Source organism: Oreochromis niloticus, linkage group LG4 (assembly GCF_001858045.2).
Source record: "Oreochromis niloticus isolate F11D_XX linkage group LG4, O_niloticus_UMD_NMBU, whole genome shotgun sequence".
NCBI lineage: Eukaryota > Metazoa > Chordata > Actinopteri > Cichliformes > Cichlidae > Oreochromis > Oreochromis niloticus.
Genome location: NC_031969.2, coordinates 25,970,775 through 25,996,510, shown reverse-complemented (window position 1 = coordinate 25,996,510; position 25,736 = coordinate 25,970,775). Strand labels below are relative to the sequence as shown.

General features: G+C 39.8%; 2 protein-coding genes across 13 annotated transcripts in view; one reads left to right on the top strand and one right to left on the bottom strand.

Annotated features, from left to right (window-relative positions):
• Nucleotides 1–649: 649 nt before the first annotated feature.
• Nucleotides 650–13,674, top strand: fmnl1a (formin-like 1a). The gene is given in 26 exon segments (XM_013269613.3): nucleotides 650–1,277; nucleotides 4,539–4,622; nucleotides 4,976–5,062; nucleotides 5,143–5,216; nucleotides 5,874–5,957; nucleotides 6,059–6,202; nucleotides 6,933–7,041; nucleotides 7,205–7,281; nucleotides 7,360–7,453; nucleotides 7,800–7,874; nucleotides 7,959–8,069; nucleotides 9,414–9,563; nucleotides 9,682–9,783; nucleotides 10,277–10,723; nucleotides 10,726–10,870; nucleotides 10,963–11,087; nucleotides 11,195–11,397; nucleotides 11,525–11,759; nucleotides 11,844–11,912; nucleotides 11,991–12,071; nucleotides 12,159–12,288; nucleotides 12,372–12,535; nucleotides 12,623–12,724; nucleotides 12,810–12,905; nucleotides 13,043–13,157; nucleotides 13,283–13,674. Coding segments are annotated over 26 exon segments (3,354 nt in total). The 5' UTR covers nucleotides 650–1,091; the 3' UTR covers nucleotides 13,348–13,674.
• A 231-nt stretch (nucleotides 13,675–13,905) lies between these two features.
• The window catches only part of srcin1a (SRC kinase signaling inhibitor 1a), a 109,718-nt gene continuing 97,887 nt past the window's right edge, over nucleotides 13,906–25,736 (bottom strand). For all 12 annotated transcript variants that reach the window (XM_025906378.1, XM_025906379.1, XM_025906380.1 and 9 more), the window contains 2 exons: nucleotides 25,472–25,609; nucleotides 13,906–19,471 (listed from right to left, as the gene is read on the bottom strand). In XM_025906378.1, coding sequence (XP_025762163.1) covers nucleotides 19,466–19,471; nucleotides 25,472–25,609 — 144 coding nt within the window. In that variant the 3' untranslated portion in view covers nucleotides 13,906–19,465. The remainder of the gene's footprint in view (nucleotides 19,472–25,471; nucleotides 25,610–25,736) is intronic.

Genomic DNA, 25,736 nt, shown 5'->3' with positions numbered 1-25,736 from the left:
TCAGAAAGCTTTGAAAATGAATATCCTGTTGCATCGGAGCTAATAATTTTCACTTTCTCAAAGAAATGCATCTGTGATAAACTTATTATTCTTTTCCTCAATAGAAATCATTTGTATACACACAGGCTTCGTAAATTACTGAGCCAACGAATGGTAACAAGTTAGTTTTCAGAAACATAACTATCTTAACATTCCCACTGGATAGATCTCACTAGATGCAGTAGTCATCTTTATCCACATAGGGGTGTTGTTTGACAATTCTTGTCATGCTGAAACCACCTTTACCTGTCTGGATTAAACCACCACATGAAGGGAAAACACCAAAACAAATGTAACCGTTGACTCATGGCAAGCTGACATCAGTAAAATGACTAAATCTAGTACAAAAAGGTGGTTTCTTTGTGAAATGTTGCAAAGTTCCCTTTAATTGTGTAGTTGATTTACATCTACATCGACATCTGTTAATCTTACATCAAATCTGGAGTCTGCTCTCCTTCATTCCTGTAGTATCTTTTCTTTATCATCATCCACCTACTGCATGGTTACGTGTAACGGTTACCATGTTTATCTTCCACCATGTCCTCCGCCCCAGGTTCTATAGCTGTCATGCACAGGAAGTTACTCTTCTGCTTTTGTGCTTCTGTGGTTTCTGACTGTGTCACACTCCTCATCTGCCTTCCTCTCACACGCAGGCTTCGGTACTGAACTATTTCAGAGAGTTCTCGGTCAACTAATGTAGACAACAGTGCATGAGGCATAGGCGGACCTTTTTTTCGAGTTCTAACAGGCTCTAACAGGACTTATCACCTCATTTTCAAAAGGAACTTGAAGACAACTTAAGGAGAAGGGGGCCATGAGGACAAACTTTCTTTTTTCATTGCCCACCCTGTCCTCGGGTGTGAGGCGGATTTTGTAAACCTGAGAATTAATGTAGATTGCCCTAGAGGCCCTAGACTTGATTTGATTAGGGCCTTTTTGCTGTTGTAATTCAGAGTGACCATCTTTTGTCACTTTGCTTTTGGATACGCTGATTTCCTGGAGGAAACAGTTTGCGTAAAGCAGTCCCCCTGGATTACTTGTGGAGATTAGTGATGGGGAATGCGGCTGGTGGGGGATTGGAGCATGAACCGGCCGAAGGCCGAGAGGCCAGAAACTCAGTCAGTGCAGCTTCAGCAATGAATGACTCTGCACCAACCTTGCAAAAAAAGCAGCCTCCTCAACCCAAACTTCCCATGCCACCAGAGAAGGAGCTGGAGGAGCGCTTCAACATGGTTCTGGTGAGTGAGAGCATGACACGCCGTGCACCCTTACTCCATATGAAATCATGCAGATTTTGCACAAAGTTTTGGTTTGTAGATGTAAGGGCGATTGTGCAAGTAAGTATGATTAAGAGGATCACAAAAACACATATCAAATCAGCTTTCATTTTACATTGTTACATTGTTAAGGTAATAACCCAAGTTTGAAAGTGACTGATCTTTCACTCTTTGGAAATTTACTTTGCTCTAATATAGACTCCAATATGTACTTTACTTCATTTCTTACACTCTCTAGGTGTATCTAAAGCTATTTGTCAAGTGAGAAGAAAGAGCTGAACGTTAGAAAGATCGTTACACCCTCAGTCAGAGTCTAATGGTCTGTCATTTTGTCCAGTCAAATTTGCACAAATATCATCAGTTACTTAAATTTTCACTTTAGTGATAAAAACAATGACAATCCTGTCAACAAGTTGCCAAATTCTTCATGGTTTGGTTAGAAAAATTCAAACCAGAAACTGCTTGATAAATGCATGCACAACAGCAGGCTGAAATGGGAAGTTGAGCAATGCATTTACATGCCGGAGGCCACAGGACCGGAAAGGAAATGTTTCACCATTCTTTCAACAGTCTCACAACAAGTTAGTAAAGATAAAACTTCAAGTATTACGATCTTTTAGATTATATGTTGCGCAAAATATCAAATCATGATGCTTAGACTATCTTAATCCTGGCTTATTCTTTGACTTTTTTAATGAAAAAATAGAGTTAACTATGAGATTTGTGTTTTGTTTTTTCTTTAGCAATGCTAAGAAAAAAATACAGATCTACAAAAGTGAAACAAAGACACTAACAGTCATGTTAATCTGACATAGCTTAGCCAGTAACATCAATGAGTTAAGAGTTTTACTTTTTCAAGGCTCAAGTTCTCCAGATTTTTACATCTAAATAGTTCAGTTTGTTCTACAATGTTCTCATTTTTAATTTTCTATAATGTCTGGCATTGTGGTTTATGTGGTAGATGATTTACAGCATTAAGTGTCCAGATATACATTTTAACCACACTCATTAAAACCACTAGTCTGGAAGTGGGCACATCTAGTTAAAGCCACCGAAGATTCTTTGACCTGTCAACCCCTGAGGCTGTCCTGCCGCTGAACATCTGGATGTTGGTATCAAATCCTTTGAGACCCATGAGTTGTAGGGTGTGGCTTCTATGAGTCTGGCTTATACCACAGAGGAAAGCACCTGCCTGCTATTAATAATAATATTATGTCACAAAGTTTAGGATGGTACTTTAACATAGGCTTTCCCAACAAAACATTAAATTACAAAAGCAGGATCAGTGTTATTCAGAGCAGTTGTAAATGGGTTTTAACCTTTCAAGCAAATATTTAGCATACATAAAAATGTAGTGTATGTAAAAAAAAATAATGATTTTGTGTTTTTGTAGAAGGTGGGGTGCAATTAGAAAGTTATTTTTTACGTAGTAAAAAACAAACACTTTACACAGCAAATATAAATCCATGCAACTATTCCAACTAAAACTATTTGTCTTTTCTCAAAAATGACATTGATTGGAACAGCATACCATGATTATTCTAAAAACAAGTCAAAATTCACGCCATATCTGCTTCATATGACAAACCTTGAATGGAAACATTATAATTTCATGCAAGATAATGAAGTTTAGAGCCAGGGTTAACAGTTCATTAATATCTACACAAAATGTGCTCTCCGGAAAATGACAACACCCTCTCAAGTGTCTTCCTTCTTCAGTAAAATACTTGTCACTTGTCAAACCTCAGTCTAGAGATTATATTGTTGACGTCACCAACAAGGAAACGAGAAGTGAACCTTCTTTTTTTTTTGCATTACTGAAAAATGTGAGTACTTTTTATTTTTGAGTAACTAAATCAGAAGCTATAAACTTCATAATGCAAGGCACTCACATTACCTTTTTTTTAAGTACCACAAAACCACAGTAAGACCTCTCCCTTACATCAGCCAAGGAAGGAGCCTCATTTCGAGCACCAACACATCAGATCATTTCCGTTTTCACTCCTCCCTTTTTAAAGAAAAAAGTGCACAGAAGATGTCAAACCGCTGCTTGAATGTACACAAAACTAGATTAAAAAGCCACACCCAACATCAACTGAAATTATTTAAACTTACTGTAAATGGTCACATTGATTTAAGCTTTTGATCAGCTAAAAAAATAGTACCAGTGCAGTACCAGCTGCAGTAATGTGAGAGAGGACTGTGAAAAAAATATCTTTAAGCAAAACATAAATAATTACAGGGAATTAGTGATCAAAGAAAACAAGTTAATTTTGTGAGTGAAGCCTTTTTCCTTGACGCAGGGGCGTAATTTCCAGGGGGGTTAGGGGGTTATGACCCCCCCAATAATCAGACTCAACCAATATAACCCCCCCAATAAAATTATGAATTATCTTGCATAAATAGGCTGTTAATTTTCTTTACTCATTTCAGTTATTACCAGCAAAATAGTTGCATGTTTAATCATCTGGGAATTTACCCAGATTTATTTATTTAGACAGAGATCTTGACCCCCACCCCAATGTTCAGCAGAAAGTTACGCCGATGCCTTGACGTATCTTATTCCTTTTAATTTGACCTTTTTTTTAAAAATAACAACCTCCGCTCATTCAGTTTCTGTGAATGGGGAAATAACGTTTACACATGACATGTCTCTGTAGGTTTGATAACTCAGTGTGAAACTGTCCCTTTTGGACAGTAATATGCCAACTCGAAATTCAACCTACACTGGAATCATGGAGGTGGAGGATACTTGGTCTGTATAAAGGTCTTTATGATATTCAGAAAATAACAGAAATATTATGAGCAGTTTATGACCGAAAAAGATATTTTACTAAAGCTGAAACAGACAGCACAGATAATGTCTAAACATGGGTCATATTATTCAAAAAGTCAAAAAGTGTTGCTGAAGCTTGAGTAGACACTGAGTGCGTGTAACACATCGGTACCTATTGGCAACGATCGATGCATACACGTAAACACTGAGTCATCTGCTACCAGTAGGTAGTTACCGCCTTTCAGTTTTGTGCTGAAAGTGCATCTGAGGTATTGTTGTTTTGCATAATGTTACATGAGCAGGAAACACGAAGAAATGACAGTATATAGTATAATATCTTTCTGCTAAATATCAGTAGAGATGGAGTTGATTTTTTTTGTACTCCAAACACATTTTCATGTAAATTCTAAAACCCATTTTATATCTTTACATCTTTCTTCTTTCAGAGTTCCATGAACTTGCCTCCAGATAAACTCCAGCTGTTGAGTCAATACGACAATGATAAGAAATGGGAATTAGTCTGTGATCAGGTGAGAGCTTTTATTTGTTTTTTATGAGTAACATATGCCATCAAAATGGACCAAATTCTTGCAGCGTTGGCTCCACTGGGGGCAGAGTTGATATAAAGTGCACAAATACCCAAAGGGGAGAGTCTTAAGTGGTGGTTGCAAACCTTGCAACATAGTTTCTGTGGTGGCAACTGATAGAGCCGTCGGCATGGAAACAGAGAGCGGTTTGTGCTCGTTGTATTTACTAGAATAACTTCAAATGCAGCTTGCTGGTAAAATATGGTTCTGGATCAGTCGTTATTTGAGGTCGCTGCTTAAATTAATTCTACTTCAGCATGTGCTGACTCTATCCTCTGTAAAATATTCTCCCACAGGAGCGTTTCCAGGTGAAGAGCCCCCCATCCACTTACCTGACCAAGATCAAAAGCCTCTACCAGGATCAAGGAGGGGTGTCTCGTAGGGTCAGTAGAAAGCATTCTTGTTCTTTATGCGTGCATCATGTGCCTGCATCAGTGACTTTAACCCCTTCTGCTTTTTTTAGTTGAAGAAAAGGATCCAAGATGCCACCCAGGTCCTTAAAAATTTGGAGATATCCCTCCGGACCAATCACATTGGGTGAGCCTGTTTGTTTCATGAGCCTCTGTTTGGTTTATTAGTGTTTAAGGTGTAATGTGTTTTATTTTGGTTTTTGGTGTGTCACAAGTATGTTTTCCAGATTTTAATAGCAGTTTCACGCAGTCCAACCTGAAAATCTTTATCAATCATTAACGCTAAAAGACATTTCAAGGCGAACTTTAGCGAAATTGCAAACTGTCTGTGCACTTTACCTACATAAATCATTTAGCTATTTTAGTTTCACTTGATATTTTTCAGCTGGTGATAAAAACCTTTGCTGAAGTGGTTCTTCAGCACACCAACAGTTATATATAGTTTATATACAACCTTTTACAGAAGCAGTACTTAAAGCTTCGATGTATTGTTACATTTGTACATAAAGTGGAAAAGGCGGCAAAACCAGTGCAGAAATAATCTGTTTTGGGGTTTTTTAGCCCTTTGACTTTATTGCATTTTTTTTTCCTTCATAGTGCAACTCCTCAAAAAAAAAATGTAAGATTGCAAAAGAAAATCACCTGACTGTGCTGGATTCCATATTTAGAGCAGGACTGCGTTCTGTTTTCCTTCTAAAGTTACAATCTTTGGCTATAAATCCTGTCTGGGCACAGAATCTATTACATATGGTCACTCCTCATGATTTACTTTTCTTTTTTGAAGATGGGCCCAGGAGTTTCTCAATGAACAGAATAAAGGTTTGGATGTTCTGGTGGAATACCTGTCCTACGCACAAAGTGACAGCTCGTGAGTACTAAGCAGACATGAATGCTATTTTAGAATCGGTCTGAGTTTCGAAACTTAATTGTGCTGTTATAGATTGTGTTAAAAAGATGTCTATTTTTAAGGTTTGAGGTTGAGGGTATAGAAAATGGTGGCAGCCTGTCAGACAGAGGAAAATCAGCAGAAAGGTCAATGGAAGACTTGACCAAGAGCTCCAGCAGCCATCAGTCACATGGGATGACCAGAGCGGCTCGTGCACTGACTGTAAGGTAAGGAACTCGAGACTTGAAAGGTTACTGAGATACAGTAGCTTTAAGAAACAGCAATATGGTTTCAGAGAAGTTGCACAGTTCAAATGCCTTTGAATGAAGAATGAACTTTGAACATAAGCAGCTCTACACACTGTCAAAAAATAGACTCATGCAAAGCAGAAGTGGTGTGAAAACTCCACGAACTTCTGCGGTACTGATAAGCACCACAGTGGTTTCCACTGCTGTGAGAACTGTGCCATGCTACACCTCTCTTTCTTTTAAGAAGTTGTCGAAGTATAAATATTTAGGACTGAATTTGAGAAAATCTGTGAGCCCAGAAATAGAAATACTCTCAAATAAAGTGACAGCTCTAACTGATATATAAGTAAGAGCTTATAAGATTATAACTCTAAAATATGAAACATAGGTTTAGGTTTAGTAACTTAACTGATACAGTGCCACAGCATAGCCTCCTCTTAAAAAAGATAACCATTGACATTCTCGTGCTCTCATTCATTCAGATCCCCTCACATGGTCATCCAACTGTTTGTTAGTAAAGTTAGTTCGTCTTTTATCCTTTATCTTCATTCCATGTTGTGCTACATAGCATCTGTCAAACACAGTGACTGTCCAAAACCCTAGAAGTCAAAGCTACAAGTATCTCACTGCATATCTTACCATATGTATATGCATACAGGAGATTCTCTTCCCTCAAACATGTATTCCAACATGTATTATTGCTTCACAGAATAAGCTCCACTCTGGTAAACAAGATACATAAGAAGTCCCACATAAACAACCAGAGAGATGATGTACATGTGTGCATAATGTGCCTGCGAGCCATCATGAACTATCAGGTAAAGCTTTAGCACACAGTCTAATAAAGTCACTTAATTCCTATGCTGTCTTTAAAATGGATTATCACAGTATATGACATGTTTTCTGGGTTGTCAAAAAAAACCCAGTTCTTGTTTCTAGCACATTTGAACAGCTGTTTATGTATCTTCCGTCTGCTTTTAGTCTGGTTTTAATTTGGTGATGACTCACCCACGCTGCGTGAATGAGATCACCCTCAGTCTCAACAGCAGGAATCCCAGGTGAGCGCATTTGTCTGTGAGATAAAGTGTGTTAAGTGTCTGCATCCACATCTCACCCATCCTCCTCTGTCGTGGCAGGACCAAAGCTCTTGTTTTGGAGCTGCTGGCTGCCGTCTGTCTCGTCCGAGGAGGACACGACATCATTCTCTCTGCCTTTGACAACTTTAAAGAGGTGAAATTATTTTTGTTCAGGCAATTTCCTCGTATTCCAAGAGCCTTATTTGACTTTGACTGTTCAGGCATCTAATTACTTCAGACTTCCCCTCTTTCATTGCTCATCTTATGAGTAACAGTCTACTGCTCACATGCACTATGGTCGCAATTTTAGCACATGTCTAAAAGTCATGCATGCTTATGTTTAAGACTGAAATCACGTACCATACTGAGGTGCAGAATATACTCTCAGTATTAATGTTCTCTGAGGTGGGCTAACACATTTATAATCAGTTTATTTTTAATCCTCCCATATTCACAATAATAAAAATACATATTTAGCAAGCTTTTATTTTTTTTTTCAGGTGAGCAAAGAAAGGAACCGCTTTGAGAAGCTCATGGAGTACTTCATCAATGATGACAACAACATTGACTTCATGGTAGGTACCACAGCCACTGGATGCAGATTCACCAAGAGACCGTGCGCATGAACGACATTTAACTCTCATTGTTTCTACCCAAAGGTTGCCTGCATGCAGTTCATAAACATTGTGGTCCATTCAGTGGAGAACATGAACTTCCGTGTCCATCTACAATATGAGTTCACTCACCTTGGATTAGACAAGTATCTAGAGGTGTGGATATTTTTTTTAAAGTCCCTCATATGACCAGAAAAGCTACAACTAATAGAATAATATCTTTTGACACTGTATCTAAATTTGTCTAATCAACTTTTAAAATGGGCTGTGTTATTTCCAGATAAACAGATTCAGCTTCATGAGATTTTCTTAACTGGTGATTCTGCTTTGGTTTTAGGATTGAATAGTTGTCTCTCTGTGTTTGTCTGAAGTACAATAAGTGTTAAATGGAAGCACAGATGCTGACCTAGTTAACAGTTTGGTAGATAGCTATTAAGTGATAATGATATTCAGCGATTTTATTATATTTTTAGATTCACAAGAGGTCAATCACTTAACATCTTGTTAATTTATTTAAAAAAGCCAAACAACTTTCATGACAGATACCATGTACTCTCGCTTTACAAGCTAACACTGCATGGAAAATATTAGCATTAACTGCTTTAATTTTACCAGAAGAAGCCTTGCCAGTTCAGCTGGCAAGTTGGCGTAATCATTTATTCCTTTACTCTCCAAGAGCTGTCCCCAGCAATAGAAAGCTCGTCTGTGGGACTTGTTTTGCTGATTTTATCATTTATTTTCTTTGCAACCAGACATAGTTTTTTTTTTCGGAACTTCATGCTGGTGATGATAAGGTTGCCTGAATCATTGTTTGCCATCCAGTTCACTAGAATGCCTGTCCTTTTACAATCTGCTTCTTTGTTGGCGTTTCCACACCCCCTCATGTTAACTGGAGGTGACACTGACTTGCTACACCATCTTGTGGTACAAAGGGGTATTAGTGAAAGCATGCACCAGGCCTATGGAAGTTTAACTTATGTGCACTGTGTTGGAGAAAGAATTCATAGGGGATTTCTTTGCTTTTAATTTATAATGTCTCTTGCTAACAACTTCAAGCCTATAGTGAGGAAGAAAAATACTTTAATATAGCATTTAAATATTCACTTTTCTGATAAATTTACAACTTCAAGTATCCAGATGTTCAATTCCAATGCCCACTTTCTTCCTCTTTTACTCAGCTGTCGCCTCTTCATCCTGAATGACTCTACTTATACTTTTACTCTACTTTTTTGTCACACACTCACTTCCTCACTTCACAGTTAAGGGAAATGTATTCCAAATGACGTAGCGTTTCTTTGATTTAAAAAAAAAAGTATAATTAATGCTAATATTAAGATAAAAGGCATAGTGTTTTCTGACATTAAGACATTAAATTTAGCATTAAAACCTAATGTTTCATTGTCATAATTTAAAAAAAAAAATAGAATCATGTTCTGTAATATTTTGTAAGTGGTAATTTATTCCTATTATGTACCAATAGTGTGTATCTTTGTGTATTAGACTCTGAAGCTAACAGAGAGCGAGAAGCTGCAGGTCCAGATCCAGGCCTACTTGGACAATGTGTTAGATGTGGGAGCTCTGCTGGAGGATGCTGAGAACAGAGGAGGGGTGCTGGAGCATGTGGACGAATTACAGGAGCACAACGTTCAGGTTGGCATAAAAAGAAAGAAAGAAAGAAAGAGAAGAATCTGAGTGAATAAACAGAGGCAATGTTGCTGCACATTACGTGAAATCATGCTGAAGCAGTGTTGCTTGTGTGGTGTTGCAGCTGAGTGTACGGCTTCAGGAGATTGAGAACCAGACTGGAGAGAGAATAACTGAACTGGAGACTCAGCTTATGCAGGCCACAAAGGAGGCTGAGCTGCTCAAAGTAAGTGCTGCCTTCGAGTTAGCCAAGGAACATATGTAATCGTTACACAGATTGTTTAAATAAGGTTAAAAGGATGTAAAAAAGAAAAGAAAAAATAAGGACTTGTTGAATAAATGTCAAAATTACTTGTTTTTGCCATGGTATGGGCATAACCCTGAGCATGGTAATGCCAGGTGGTCTCCCCCCTTTATTTCAAACTACAATATCAGCTTAATAACAGCTACAGGAGAAAATGACAAAATGTATGAAATGGTGATCATTTTTTATTTAACAGCAGTATATGGCTGATACTTTATTTTGCCCAGTAGTTATGACTGGAAAACTAAAGCCCATCATTGAATTTGGATTTAGAATAAGTCAAAAGAAAATATGATGGCATAAAACCATATAGCAAACTGTCTTTTAAGTTTTTGTCACTATTTTTTAAGGTTTAATCCAAAAGTATTCAATTAAACTTGACCATGCTACAACTCTGCGCACTTGTCCCTTGTAGGAAAGCCTGCGAGAGTCATGTTCCCAGGTTAGCACTTTGCAGCAGAGAGAAAGAGAGCGTGAGCTGGACAGGGAGAGGGAGAAGGACAGGGAGCGGCTGGGTATCACTGGCCCTCAGGGACCTTCAGAGCTAGAGCAGAAGATCCAGGAGCTGCAGGACAAAGGGCTAATCCGAGTGGGACGCACAGCCTCAGGAAGTCTGGACGTCCAAGTCATACCTGTCACAGTCGTTGAATACATTCAAAGCCCGGCCCCAGCCAACCAAGCCAGCCCTCCAGACTCTGCTGAGTTAGCCTCCCCATCATCTAGCATCCCTTCGCCACCGCCTCCCCCTCCAGGTGGCTCAGAGCAGACTGTCTCTCCACCTCCACCGCCTCCACCACCTCCATCTCTACCAGGAGGTCCTGTACCACCGCCACCACCCCCTCCTCCTCCTCCACCTCCTGGCTCTGCAGCTGCCCCCCACCTCCACCTCCTCTCCCTGGTGCTGGTCCCCCACCTCCTCCTCCACCCCCTGGAGCTGGCCCTCCACCCCCACCTCCCCCACCTGGTGGTGGACCACCACCGCCTCCTGGAGCACCATCTACAGACTCTGGTGAGGAGAATGATGAATACCCCCTCCCCCCAAAAAAGAAACATGCTGAAAGAAAAGTGTTCACCATTCCTCTTGTTTTTCTATTTTCTCAGGGGCTAAGAACAGGAAGCCTATTCAGACCAAGTTCAGGATGCCTCTGTTGAACTGGCAGGCATTAAAACCAAACCAAGTGACAGGCACAGTCTTCAACGAGCTAGATGATGAGCAAGTCTTGGGGGTAAGAATATGCTTTCTGCATTTTTTACATACAGCAGAAATTATATCCTGAAAGAAAATGAAATTCTAATGTGAGCACGTTCCCTGGCTCTTTTTTGTCTACCTCAGGAGTTGAATATGGAAATGTTTGAGGAACATTTCAAAACTAGGGCCCAGGGTAACCCAGCTGACCTGTCCAAGGTTAAGAAGAAGATGGCCTCGAAAGCCCCCACCAAGACATCTTTGATTGATGGCAATAAAGCCAAAAATCTGGCCATCACTCTACGCAAGGGGGGAATGAGCCCGGCCAATATCTGCACAGCCATAGAAATGTACGTGCTTACTTTTGCTTTACTGACCTTCAGCAGATGCTTTTGCCATAATGGCATATTCTGTTCCTTCCTTCCTGCCTCTTACACTGTTTATTGCCTACACTAACTCTAACCCTTGTTTGTACAGGTATGACCAGCAATCTTTGTCCATAGACTTCCTGGAACTGCTCGAACCATTCATACCATCAGATTTTGAGATGAAGCTTCTTGCTAACTATGAGAAAGATGGCCGTCCACTGGATGAGCTGACCGACGAAGACCAATTTATTTTACGCTTTGGGAAGATTCCTCGTCTCAACCAGCGAATAAACACTCTGACTTTCATGGGCAACTTCCCAGACAGCGTGAAACGGCTGCAGCCGGTCAGTCTGTTAAATGCTTTGTAACTTGGGCTGAAAGGGATTATAAACACATACTGATTCTTTTTTTTTTAACTCCGTCCACAGCAACTGAACTCCATCATTTCTGCATCCATGTCTCTCAAGTCTTCAACCAAACTAAAAAAGATCCTAGAGGTAAGTAAAGCAGTATGAATGCTAATGAGGCATCTAACTGTAAGATTTGGTTCTCTTAACCCATTTATTTCCTTTCAGATTGTTCTTGCATTTGGTAACTACATGAACAGCAGTAAAAGAGGTGCAGCTTGTGGTTTCAGACTGCAGAGTCTGGATCTTGTAAGTAGTGTTTTTTTTAAATTTTATTTTGTTTGCTTTTCAATTTATGGAAGCTTAATTACATTTTTCACCATCTTCACATTTCAGCTGTTGGAGACCAAATCCACTGACCGCTCACAGACGTTACTTCAATTCATCACCAATATTATCCAGGAAAAATACCCAGAATTGGTCAACTTCCACACCGAGCTACACTTTGTAGACAAGGCAGGCCTTGGTACATGCGCACACTCAGGCGGCCCAATCAACCTTCTTTTTAATTTGATAAAAAGTTTAAACTCACTTCTGTTTCTTTGCCAGTCTCTCTTGACAGCATTCTTCAAGATATCCGCTCTCTAGAGCGAGGAATGGAGATGACCAAAAAGGAGTTCCTGGTGCAGGATGACAGCCCGGTGTTGAAGGAATTCATTAAAACAAATAGTGAACAGTTGGACACTTTAATCAAAGATGGCAAGACAGCGCAGGTTTGTCTGTAATTCTTATCAAGCTCTCAACTCTAAATAATGTCTCATCATATTCTGAAACATATTCATCTGCTGTTCTGTGTTCAGGAGGCTTACGGCTCTGTGGTGGAGTACTTCGGAGAGAATCCCAAAACCACGCAGCCCTCAATGTTTTTCCCCATGTTTGGGCGCTTCATAAAGGCCTATAAAGTGAGTTTCTGTGGTAGCTTTCTGATATTTGTCCTTTATAACTCATCAGCTATATTTTAATTCTCTGTCCCTTGTCTGAATGCAGACGGCACAGCAGGAGATTGAACAGAAGAAGAAAATGGAGAGCGAGAGCCGTGAGGTTAAAGAGTCACCATCTCCAACCAAGGCTGGATCACAAAAGGTAAGAAACTATACACACTGCTAGTGTGTAGTCATCTGTAGGGTTTTTTTTAAAGCCTATATTAAATAAAATTGTCTAAAACATGAGTCATTCAGAAATGTGCTTCAAAATATTCTTTAACTTTGTGATTTCTAAAGGGCCCAATGATGCCTAAGATGCCCCAGATGGACCTGATTGCAGAGCTGAAGAAGAGGCAGGTGAAACCGCCAGTACGCGAGGGGAAGGACGGCGCACTGGAGGACATCATCACAGGTACAGTAACATGATGCTTCTTGCTTGTGAATCAGTTTTAGTTTGTCTGCTGCAGTATTTGATGTTTAAATGAAGGGGAAATTCCACCCTCACGTTCATGCACGTCTGTCTTTGTTTTTCATTAGATCTGAGGAACTCGCCATACAGGCGGGCAGATGGTCGTCGGCCAGCCCAGCGCCAGGACACTTAAGCCAGTTTTTTCTTTTCTTTACAAATTTCCTTTTGTTAAAAAACTGTAACTGGAATCACTCATTAAAATTCAAGCAGAAGACAAGTTTTAAACGTTCTGTATATACAATTTTGTTACAATTAGCCATATGGCAGTGTGTATTAACGACATATTAGTGTCATTTTGCTCTGTAAATATAAAGTTGGAAATATTTTAATAATAAACAGTCCATAAACTTTAATTGAAATGTTACAAAACATAACCATTTAAGTATTTCTAATGGCTTTGTATTAAACTTGTATTACTGATACTTTGTTTTCAAAATAAACCATTGTTTAACCATTTTGACCATAGTCTCAGAGCTCTGTGATTACTGGATCTGTCATATAATGCAATATTTGATATTAGGTTGAGCAGGCAAACCATATGCAACAGGACTATTGCAGAGGCTTCTTCTGAACCCACTCAGGGGCATTTGCTACCTGTCTTCCCTTTCTCCCAGCTTTCCTGTCATAATAAAGGCTAAAAAGCTTCACTTGCTGACAAGTCAGTTTAAAGCAAGATCAGACACTACGACTGTACAAGAGAGCTGCACTTTATTTGACACACAATCACAGCAACTTATGTACAAAAGAAGGCAGGTTCAACTGCCTGCTGTCTTCTCACAGGAAAAACACACACATTTCTCACAGAATATCATGGCATCCACACTGATAAATTAGTATCTCCAGTATCAGTAGGCTTTTAAATTTATATATCATTATATCATAGATCTATTTTCTGTATTATTTTTGTTCTTATATCACACTACTCTACAAATGGGAGAGTTACTCTGTGGAAAGAGGACACCATCACTGGTGACTTCTCTGGTTGGGGTGCGTTCAAGCATTCCTGACTCCTTTTCGCACTCTCAGCCACTATCATCATTGTCACATAACGTCACAGTAAGACTGAACATGCCCGTGTCACACATACCAAAATAATGTCTCATCCTTCATGTTTGTAATCCTATAACATAGAACCCTTCTCTGCTTTATTCTCACTTTCTTGAGAAAAACATGTAGACAACATTTTTTTTTTTTTAAATCACCGTGCGATTGCTTGAGACTATACATGCATTGTTTTGTATATACCTTTGTACCCATCGTCATAGTTTATTATTAAAACATCTTCTTTTGGACATAACAATTTGTTGAACTCGCTAGGAATGACTTGGCCTATTTACAAGTCAATTTTGTTTTTCTACTTTTGATGCCAAGAGTTTGGAACATCCACACATTCATGTAAAAATCTCATATACATACTATAGAATGTAGATTCATTATATTTAAAAAAAGATACAATGGCAAAAGAAAAGATAAAAGGTTAAATTCATAAACTCCACATAATTCCCTTATTAATCCAACTTTCTGTTTTTTTTACATTTATGGTTTAGCATAACTGCTACGTAAAGCCACTCAGAGGAACAGGTGGAGCAATATAAGCAACAAAAATGAGCTTCCACCTGCCTGAATCTTTCTGTGCTGAGGATCCACATTCCTGCCATCCCTGTTCACAGGCAAGCATGACACAGAGATAAATTAAAGCCAAGTAATATTCCTTCTTTTTTCAAAGCAGCAAGGCCTTGTATGACGCTTTCAGGCCCACAAACTCACAGTTACTACAACATCTGTTTCCGACCATCTCCAGTATCATTAATACCAGCTCAATCATCACGACACAGAATGGGGAGAAACGAAAAAATTAAATTAAAAATAAAACAGAAACTGATCACAGTTACAGAAAAAAGTACCCTTCCCAAAATAAAACAACAGTAGCAAAATAAGCCCAACACACAGGCACTGGTCCAGCCTCTTATATCTTAAAGTGACCTTTCACATAAAGAGGCAAAGGTGTACACGAGCTGGACAAGTATTTTCAGGGAAAAGCTTTTTTTGTGTGTTTTTTTTTTACAAATTAAAATTACATAAAATCTAACTTGGTGTTCGTAAAGAAAAATTTAGAATTTAAAAATGAACTAACTTCAGAGTATATTACAGAGGCTAAGTCTTATCTATACAGAGATTTTAAACAAATATAAAAATGTTCTGCATATGAATAAATAATCTCAGTGTGAAATGCAATATCTCTCAATGAATTAAAAAAAGAAAAATCTGTACAAAATGGTCACTAATATATAAAACAGAAGAGATGATGACATTTTACAGTATATAATTTAATCTAGGCCTATATATATATATTTATATATATATATATATCACATTTTCTTCACAATTATAATATCATACACAAACATCTCACTTAGATATATTTATATATGTATATTTCTTCTATGTTTCATTTCAAGTTTGAGTTTTTCTGATTGCCAGAGGCATCCACTGTGAGTTTTTTTTGACATGCCCTCTAAACCTCCAGCCATGTTGAAATCACAGCCCACTAACACTTGTCTTGAAAAAAAAAAAGAAGTCCAGAGAGCACTGTCACGCAATTCTGGGAGGGTTTCATTTCAGACTTTACTTGGGGGAAAGCAGCCAAGCGTGCATGCTTCCTCCCCATTGCTCACCAGACGCAAATGCAGCAAATTTAACTTGGAGAGTTATGGATTTGAGTGTGGAACAGCATGAGTAAGTGAATTTCTTTCATTTGACTTCACTCAATATGAAACCCGGGGCTTGAACCTGCCTGGCAGAGCTACAGAGCACCCAGGGGTGAGACTTAATTCGCTGTGCTGCGAGCTTGCAGTTGTGCACACTGTTAGAGCTGGGGAGTGTTTAGTCAAATGCCACTGCTGCAACCTGATGCACTGCATTTCAAGTGCCGTTTTCTTTTATCTGCGAAAAATGGGAACAAACCAGTTCTCGCAGCTTCTTCTTTGGGTAAATGGGTTATTCTGTCATTGCTGCTGATGTACTACTGTAATACAAGATCATTTGGGGGGTTCTGGCAGGAGCAACGTCTTAGAGGCACTGGGAAAAACATGGTTATAGGTCCTTGTAGATAAGCAGGCAGGAGTATGTCAAAGGCAAAGAGCACTGCCTTGGTAAAATTGCAAGAGCGCTAATTATATATTGCACACATTGTTCATAATTGAGGCTCGTCAAACTTTGTTCTTGGATAACCTCAGCTAAGCACTTTTGACTTTCAGAGATCCTTCACACCAAAGACAATGCAAAGTGAAGAGGGCAGGGAAAGAAGTGCCCTCTGGCTGTCAGACCCTTCCTCTCATCTCTTTGGGTCTTTTATTTCACAAGCGCTCTCAATGGACACAGGACGAGTCAAAGCCGCCCTTATTAAAGTATCCTTCAAACACATGTCCCCAAACTAATCCCCTCTCCTAAAGCTGCCTACTCTTTGACATGAGCCCCTTTTCACATGTTTTAAACCTCAATGCCACAAAGCATCGATTTCACACAGTCATGCTGGAGAACCAGTGAGAAGAATCACTTTGTCGGTTACGGTGCATTCAGCTACTTCACCTCCCCAGCAGGCTGCCTCGAGGCAAACACACAGGACAGGCAGCTTCCAAAGAGGTTCCTCGTGCAGGGTTCACACTGACAGACCTTTGATGTGCTTGAAAATAATCCCAACTTGAGTTTCTATCATTGAGAAACACTGAAGGCCTTCATTCATAAAAGTTTCATGCTTCAAAATGCAGGTAATATAACCAAAGCGATACTTGGAATCTAATGTGTAGCATATCAAATGTATATGGGAATGCTTTGACCTTTGTGCTTGTCATAATTAACGAAAATTACAAAGTTAATTCTCATTAATTGGGTTAATTTTGTGTTTGACAGTCAACTGTGCTTGCTTTAAATTTCAATACTTTCCTCTTTAGGCTTTATGTGTCATCTGCTCATTTACAGAATGTGTTATATTTTACAATAAGGCCTAAACTTTGATGTGAGTAGTTTTGAACTACTATCCCAAAAGAAAGAATCTATCAGAGGGTGAGATCAGATTAAAATGGCATAATTTAAAAGTGCTCTTTATAAGTGGTGAAACAGATGTGACCTACGATGATTATTCACATGAGATTGGCTGAAAGAAAAAAAAATAGTTGAGTCTGTGCTGTACAGGTTGCTTTTTCAGGTGTGTGTGTGTGTGAGAGAGAGACTGTGTGTTTGTGTGTTGTTCTTCAGTGTGTGTGCTTAAGTCTTTGGGATGGGTTGTGATGTCAGGCTCTGTAATGCCAGAGCAACCTAGAAGATGCTACTGTGGAAACATCCTGATTGTCATAATTAACTAGTTAATACACACATATGAAAACCAACATTTGAATACAATTCATCGTTTGCACTTTTCCCTTCTGTTTGTGTAACCGTGCCTCTTTGTCGTTTCTTTAAAAAGACTTGTGCTATTTCAGGACTGCTGCCTTTTCTATATTCTTGTGAATGCACTGCAGTTTCCAGTTTTCCAATTAGACATCTACTTTAAATGTCCCTAATTGCTGATGCAAGTATTTCGTTTGTAGGGTTGTAAATATAGATTAAAATGCAAAATTAAATGAAAGCAGACTCCGAGACAGGAGGGGGGAACAATTGTGTAAGCTCAGTTTGTACAAACAGAGGGGAAAACATAGCACCAGTTTAGAGTTTAAAACAGGCGATTTAAAAAAAAGCCACAAATGCCCTTTTAACACTAAACAGCTTGAAACTTCATTCATCACCTTGGCCACCTTATGATTTTTTGAAATATTTTTTTGTTTTCCGAGTGGAATCACATTCAGTCAGGTGATGCAGGTAAGTCAAAACAATACTATCCTGAACACACACAACTACTGAACTCACTTGGTGATTATTGCAGCTCTTTTTTCTATATGATCAAAGTCACAGTCTAGATACTTCACTATGCCACTAACAACCCACTGAGAGAGGGTATGTGAGAATGGTGCTGTCAGCAAATACATCCAGACCACATCAGCTTATAGCAGGTAGCTGGTGGGAGGGGAGGCCTGTTTGTGCACTCTCTATCTGGGAAGGTGACAGAATGACTTTGTGGTAGAACTGCAGTAGAACTAAGGTACCGGATCAGAGTAGGAAACTTGTCCGTGAAGAAAACTGTGACTCCATTTACACTGTGGTAGACTGTGCAATAAAAGGAAAGAGAAAAAACAAGAAAAATTAAAAAATCTTATAAGAACTGGAATATAAAGAATATTGTTCCATAATGCAGCTAGTTCATCTTTATGGTTCATGATGTGATGGTTGTGGTTGAGAACTGTATCCAAAGTCCTTATCCTCCTCCTATTCATCACTTGTTGCCAGGGTAAAAGTCCTTTTTCACAGGCTTGCTGCCACCATCCTTGCACCTGTTGAGGCTGGAGCTGTCGAGGCTACGCCTGCTGGGCTTGAGAACTCCAGAGGAGAAGGCAAAGGAACCAAAGGTGGGAGAGGAGGGAGATAGGGATGGAGTCGGGGTGCTTGGCGAGGATGAAGAGGAGGAGGTAGCAGTTGGAGTAGGGGAGGAGGATTGGCTGCTGGGCAGGGGTAGGGAGGAGGCTCGCTGCTCACGTAGAAGGCGGTGATGACGAAGGGCGGAGGAAAGGAGCAAGGCCTCGGCGCTCAGGCCGGAAGCAGATAGGCTTGCCAAGAGGGCCTTTGCTTGGCTTGAGGAGGCTGTAAGTGCAGGCATCGCCCCCTCCTGGGGGTACTTCCTCAGACCAGGAACAAACGCTGCCGCAGGAGAGGCCACTCGGCCTGAAAAAATGCCCGTTTTGATACCAGAGAGGTATGGCTCAATGCTGCCACTGGTGCTGTAGGTCCCTTTCGCCTTCAGGTAGAATAGGGACACAGAAGACAGGAGGGAGCAGAGGAGGAATGTAAAGAGATGAGGTTTTCAGGGGTCGAAGGGAAAAATCATGAAAAATGAAAGTCTTAAAATTGGTTGTGGTTGGGTACTGTGCCCTGCAGCACCTTCCTTTACTATTACACTCAAACATTTCTGCACAAGCATGCTTGCACACGCACACACACACACGTGCGCTTACACAGACTGGGTGTCAGACCATATATCAGAGTAAACATTGGGGATATGAAAGTAGTTGATAAGGTACAGGGAGCACATGGTTGTGTGTATCTCTGGAGTCAGGTGAACAGGAGAAGAAGGAAACTGAAGAGGCTGGACACGGACAGGTTGCTCACTGCTGCAGGTTTTATAGGTAGGGTAGATGGGCAGGCCAGGAGGTGCAGGGCAGCACAGGTTCACACGGGGTGACGGGGTAGGTGAGGTTGCACCGCAGGAACAAGTGTCAGAAGAAACATGTAGTGAAGGGGAGGGGGAGTGAAAACAGAACAGGAAACAAACACAGGAGATTGTTATTCAGGTTGATATCAGACTGTGTGATGCAAGCCACGACAGAGGCTGCCATCTACACGTGATAAACAAAATGACTGATACCACTGAGAAGGTGCAACAGTGAAAGTGGGCAAATGACACTGTTGACCAGCTTTATTTTGACACTTGTTTTATTAATGTTGACTCATTAAAAATGTACACATCCTTTCAGTTCTTTTGTGTAATGCAGAAATGAGACAGTAGATGGCACTGTTTCAACAGTAGATTGAGACTTGTGGGTGATGCGTTTACAACATGTATTGGTCTGTCTTTGTCAAGCAGACTACATCTGAGAGAACAGTTTCTGTGTTTCATGTGCAAATCCATTTTAAAAAGTAAATACTCGCTTTTTAATATATGGCAAAAAATGTGTTTTTGTACTTTTCAGATGAAGCAACAGGAGAAAAGTTGATTTCTGCTGCTATAAAAGTTTTACTCTGTTTGTTTTGGGATTACGGGAATTAGTTCTGCTTGAAAAGACAGCAGGTGTGCTAGTCTAGACTGCACTGCTGGGAGGCTTTCATCTGCTCTGTTGCAGCTCCAGATCCTGGGCTGCCAACCGTTCCCAGAGAGCCGGGCTGTTCCTTCTGCTCAAGGAACTCTTCTCAAGCCTGGTGGACACATTTTTTTCTGGTCTGCGAGTGTGGGAGAGCACCCCTTCATCTCACGCACTCGGACCTGCCTGCCAAATGATAACCTCCATGGATAGTCCCTTACTAACCCCAACTCATGCCCAACACCTTTAACTAGCCTGCTTTACTGCCAGAAGTAATAAGTGGCCAAATGGGAAATGGAAATAGGGTTTTGCGGCGTGAAAGTGATTCACGTTGTCATGCCTTCCTTGATCTGTGCCAAAGCAAACGGAGAGAAATTGTGGCTTTGAACTGTCTGTTCTTATCCAACACATTGATTTGAAGGATCCTCATGCCTGAAATGGGCTAAGTATGTCTCAGTATAGCTTTATTGAGCAAGCAGCCCGAGTACAGCGGCACGAGGCGCTATATTTTAACACCTGCAAATACACATAAATAACACTAGAATTAAATCTAAAAAAGAAACTAATTCTCTGGGGAAAAAAAGCTACATTTTATACAGCTTTATTTGAAGGAACATTTTTGAGACTGTGGTAAGGTGTAGCAAGGCCATTACGAAAATCTGACTGGCCAACTTTATCCCTACCCCATAATCCTAATTTATGGTGATTGAAATGCCGCAATGTTCAATCAGTATTTTTTCTTGAAATGGCAGGACCCAAGTTTAACCAAAAAGTGGTACCAATTCATCTTTCCTTATCTTAAAAATTATAAACTATCCTTCCAGCTGGCTTTCAGTCATGACAAGTGAATGAACACCAGCTACCTTTCATGCCATCTGGAGGAAAGTGTCATTGTGCGGTAAAGATATTTAAATGTATTCAGATATTTAGGTCTATTTGTGTACTAGCTGGAGCAGGGGACAGCAGACCATCAGGAGACTCTGAAGTGCTGTCCTCGTTCCTTGGGTTCGGACCCTATTTAAAATGCCCCAGAAATGTCATTACGGTTTGGCAAGAAGAGACAAAAGAGAACAATCTAAAAACACCAAGGGGAAATGGAAGGAGGGGTAAAAGTTTGGGACCATTTAGGGAGCTATGAACAGCAGATGTTTAAGAGAATAGCCTATTTTACCTTGAGTTCGGCGCCAAGGAGAGAGATCACCCAAGGTGGGCACATCTGATTGTTAAAACAACAATATTTTTAAAAAATTAGCAGTGAGTTTGGTGGTGAAATGTTGATGGGAAGCACTGTGATTAACTGTAGTCATTGCCACATTTTACACGGTTCAAAAATATCAGCTAAACTTTAAGGTTTCATTAAATTAAAGAATACATCATATTTTTGGTTTTTTTAAGCAGCTGCAAGTTGAATTTCTCTTCAGAAAGATGACACACCAGATGTCACTGAGGGGTTTAAAAAAAAGATAGGTAAAGTAAAATGTAGATTGGGCAAAAGTTCTTAATTAGCTCTTAAAGGCAGTATGCAAATCAGCCAGCCGCCTTGATAATTTGATGAGATGAGCAGCAGATAATCAGCATGTTTTTTCCTGCCTAGTCTTTGCTCAGCTGTTTCATTATACTGAATTTAAAATGATTTAGTAGACAGATTTTGCCACATCCATCTTTAAACTAAATTATCAGGCTCTGCACCATTTTCATTTGACATTAAAGTTTTCAAAAATATGTATGGAGTTAATGATGCAAGGACATTCAGACAGACAGACAGACAGACAGATAAGTATCACTAGTATAGCCTTAATTTAATTATTCACCAATTTCAACTCTTCTTTTATAGTTTTGTTGCTGTTAAATCGGACCTTTTACAGTAAACACAGTGTGACAGCAAGTAGAGCAAAAACTGCGTTGCACCGATTAACCATCCATCTATTTTCTTCTGTATACATAGAACCTATGAAACCAAAGGGAGAACATGCAATCGCTACACAGAACAGGCGGTGGAACCCAGAACCTTCTTGCTGTGAGGCCACAATGCTAACCACAGAACCACCATGCTGCCCTGTTTACTGATTACATTATTACAATTAAAAAAACACTTTCATGTAGCTGTTCACTTTTCAACACGCAAAAAATCCATATGTAATTTATCCACATCGCAGCATGAACTGGTAATGGTAACCTCACTTATAGGGATTGTCACAGTGCATAACAAGAGCAAGGGGTCACAAGTCTGCCTCACAGCAAAATTTATTTCTGAGTTTCTTTTTCCTCCCTCGAGCTACGGCTCTTTGTTTTGTTGTATTAGATAAAAAGATAAAAAGATAATTCTTGTGCTAAATTTCCCCCTGGCAGCTTCCTCCCGCGGTCTAAAACATGCAGGTTAATTAGTGTTTCTAAATTGGCCAAAGGTGTAAATATTAATGGCTGTCTGTCGCTCTGTGTTAGCTTTCAAGTAGACTGGTGACATGTTCAGGGACTACATCACGTCTCTCCCGATGACAGCTGGGAGAGGCTCCAGCACCCCTGCAACCCTGAACTGCATGAAGAAAATAGATGGAAGGATAGATGGAAATTTTGGCTCTGTTAGGCAGTTGAAGAAGAATGTTGCCAATGTTTATGAAGGAAACTGAGCAGATAGGGAGGTAATGGTGCAGATGTCTGCGCAACTTTCATGATAGAGCTACTTTGTGACCAGTAGTAGAGGTCCAGATTACAAGTAGCCAGTGTTTATTTCCTCAATGATTGTTAACTGTGCATCAAAACTGTTGTCAAACTGCCAGTTTGCACATTTACACAAGCCCGTCTGTAAATGTTCATCCATGAGGATCGCCACCATTAATGAATGTAACAGGAGCTCAACTAGTGATCTTTAGAAGCATCGATATTTAGGACAAGTATCTGGCCAACTAACCTCTTTAGCCTTAAAGCAGCTAACAAACTATGGCAGCATTTTTAAAAATGGAGGCCTACCAACATTTTAACATCAATTTAATAAAGTGGCCAATTATTATATCAAGTGCACTTTTGCATCGAATAAATGTTTTTCGCTTGTCTTTATACAACACCTGGAAATGTACAAAGGGACTAGTAGTCCCTCGTCGTTAAAAATAATACAAAATAGAGTTATTGGCTATTGTAGCGCCTGCCACAGCTGACTCTTTATTCTCCCAGACTAAACCAGCTGGTTATTTGTTTCTCTTTGTTATTCATCACACAGTTGTGGTATGCTGCTACCCTTAACTGCTTGGCACCGACTTCCCACGCCGACAATTAGCTTTGAGTGTCCACCGTCCCTCGGAGGATAGCGCTTTCACTCGTACAGCATCTTTTCACAATGACTGTTTTGAAGTTTGTGGACAAAGAGACTGTGCTGCCTGTGAGTGTCATACTGAAATAATGGGATTAATTTTGCTTTCATTACACAAGTGTAGGCATCCACTCAGCTTCCAAATCTCAGGGAATGAGCGAGACTGACAGAGGAAGAGTGAAACGGAGAAAGGGCCAGCATGCATAAATTGCAGAGTAGAGAAAGCGGAAAGGGGAAGAAAAAGACATAAAGAAGAGGAAACCTGAAAGACTTTATGGTGGAAAGAGAACTGCCCTCTTCATACTGAATAATCAGTGATTGCCAGTGACTCAAGGGGTGATTATTACATGGCTCTGTAGAGATTCTTCTCAATCTTCTCTCAGTATGAGGCAACCAAAGCCCCCCATGTCTCAAGTCTCTGGCTGTCTGCCTAACGCATTCATTTTTCAATCTTTAAGACTGAATTTGTGTCTGAATGCTCTGTTAAATTCTGTGGGTTATGAAGGTTTAGGTGCACTTCACTGCTTCGGTTATTTTTCAAATTACATTGACATTAAGCCTTTTTCCCCTCCCGTGCACCGGCATGCTGTAAAAATCTTCTCTTGGCTTTACTTGACCGACATGCTCCAACAGTTCAATTTCCTTGCCTCTAGAGGCCATCTAGCATCCTTATGTCCAGTCTTTTGCCTTACTTTAAACCTCTAAAATGCCAGCATATTAGAAACTGAAAAAAGAATGAAAAGCCAGCTCTTAGGCATATGCATGACAACAAATACTTAGAGAGGGAGTTTATGAAGTTTTATAAATTAAACTCAAGCACTTTTAAGAGTTTCTTCATACCCAATTTTCTGTCAGACTTCAGAAAAAAGATGCAAGCACATCCATAATGCTAACACATGAAAACACTTTAATAGGTTTAAATTATATAATTAGAAGCCACTTAAGACTTTCAGACATGAAACACTGCTTAGGTAATTAAAGTGCTAATCCTTCATCACTCTAACCTGTGTGACATGCATCTCTCTGTGGGACAGTGCCTGCAGAAAATCCGTTGATCCAATTCATCATTCCCGTGATGATGAGCCTGTCACAATAATGTGGCATTAAAAAGTTTATGATTGTTGGCAAAACTGGCTTTGAATTCAATTCATCACTTCTGCTGAATGTTAAGTTTGCATCTTGAATGTTACACAGACTGTAATACACAGAGGGCGAGGAAGGTATCATGCTGAAAGGTTGCAGTGGTTCTGCGGGGCACAGAAAGGATCAAGTGGCAGTGAAGAGTGGTAGTTAAGGCCTATTTAATCTTGATCTGGTGCAGAGTGGATTAGGTGAATGGATGCGCACACACTTGCTTTCAAGAAAATAACTCTGAACGAAGGCTTGCTGAAGTTGTTGGGGAGGTGGTGCAAACATTAACGCAAAATATGTCTCTATTTGAGGAACAAAGCAATTCAATTTGCTTAAACACAGAACAAAATCAATACTATCCTTTCTAGCTTGATTTTTGGTAGGCCCAGATTTTTGCACTCAAAGAAATATTTATGCCGAAAATGCTGATGTTAAGCAATTTGACTACATAAGTATAATGTAAAAGAGTACGTTTAACAGAATCTGGTCAAATTAAATGTACTTTATTGGTATACATTCAGTATATACGGCATTTTCCCCTAATAATTAAATACTTCAATAAATAAACCTTTGATTTTAAACATTTAATTTGCATTTTACTAAGAATGACAGCTTCATGTTTATAAAGGTGAAGAAAAACATTTCTCTTTGAACCTCTGGCAGTTTCAACTATAGTGACTCTGTGGGCATAAAGGCAGATAATGATCATTATTGTAATTTTCATGTTTTTTGTATCTTCATTTTGTACAAGCCTTCATTAAGTGCTTAAGATGGTTACACCTAATATGCCACTTGTCCATCATAGGGCTCATGCACAGACACTGCCAGATTAAGTTTGATTTGGCCTCAACAGTGCAAAACATAAAGGCAAATTGTACCTGTTGCTGGCCCTGGACCTTCATGAAGTCCTCTCTTTTGCCACTTTTAGTCTTTTCTGTGCTGTTTTGTTGCAGGTGCTTCAGTTTGGAGGCAGCTGAGGAGTGGAGAAACTTCCCGCCACCGGAATTAGTTCCTCCCTAAGAATAGAATAAACAAGAGAAGAACAGAGGAGAACCATTAATAACACTTTGTCACACAGCAGATGTCTGTAGATGTCACTTCCCCTCTACAGTGTCTTCAATTTAAGCCTCAGACACACATCTA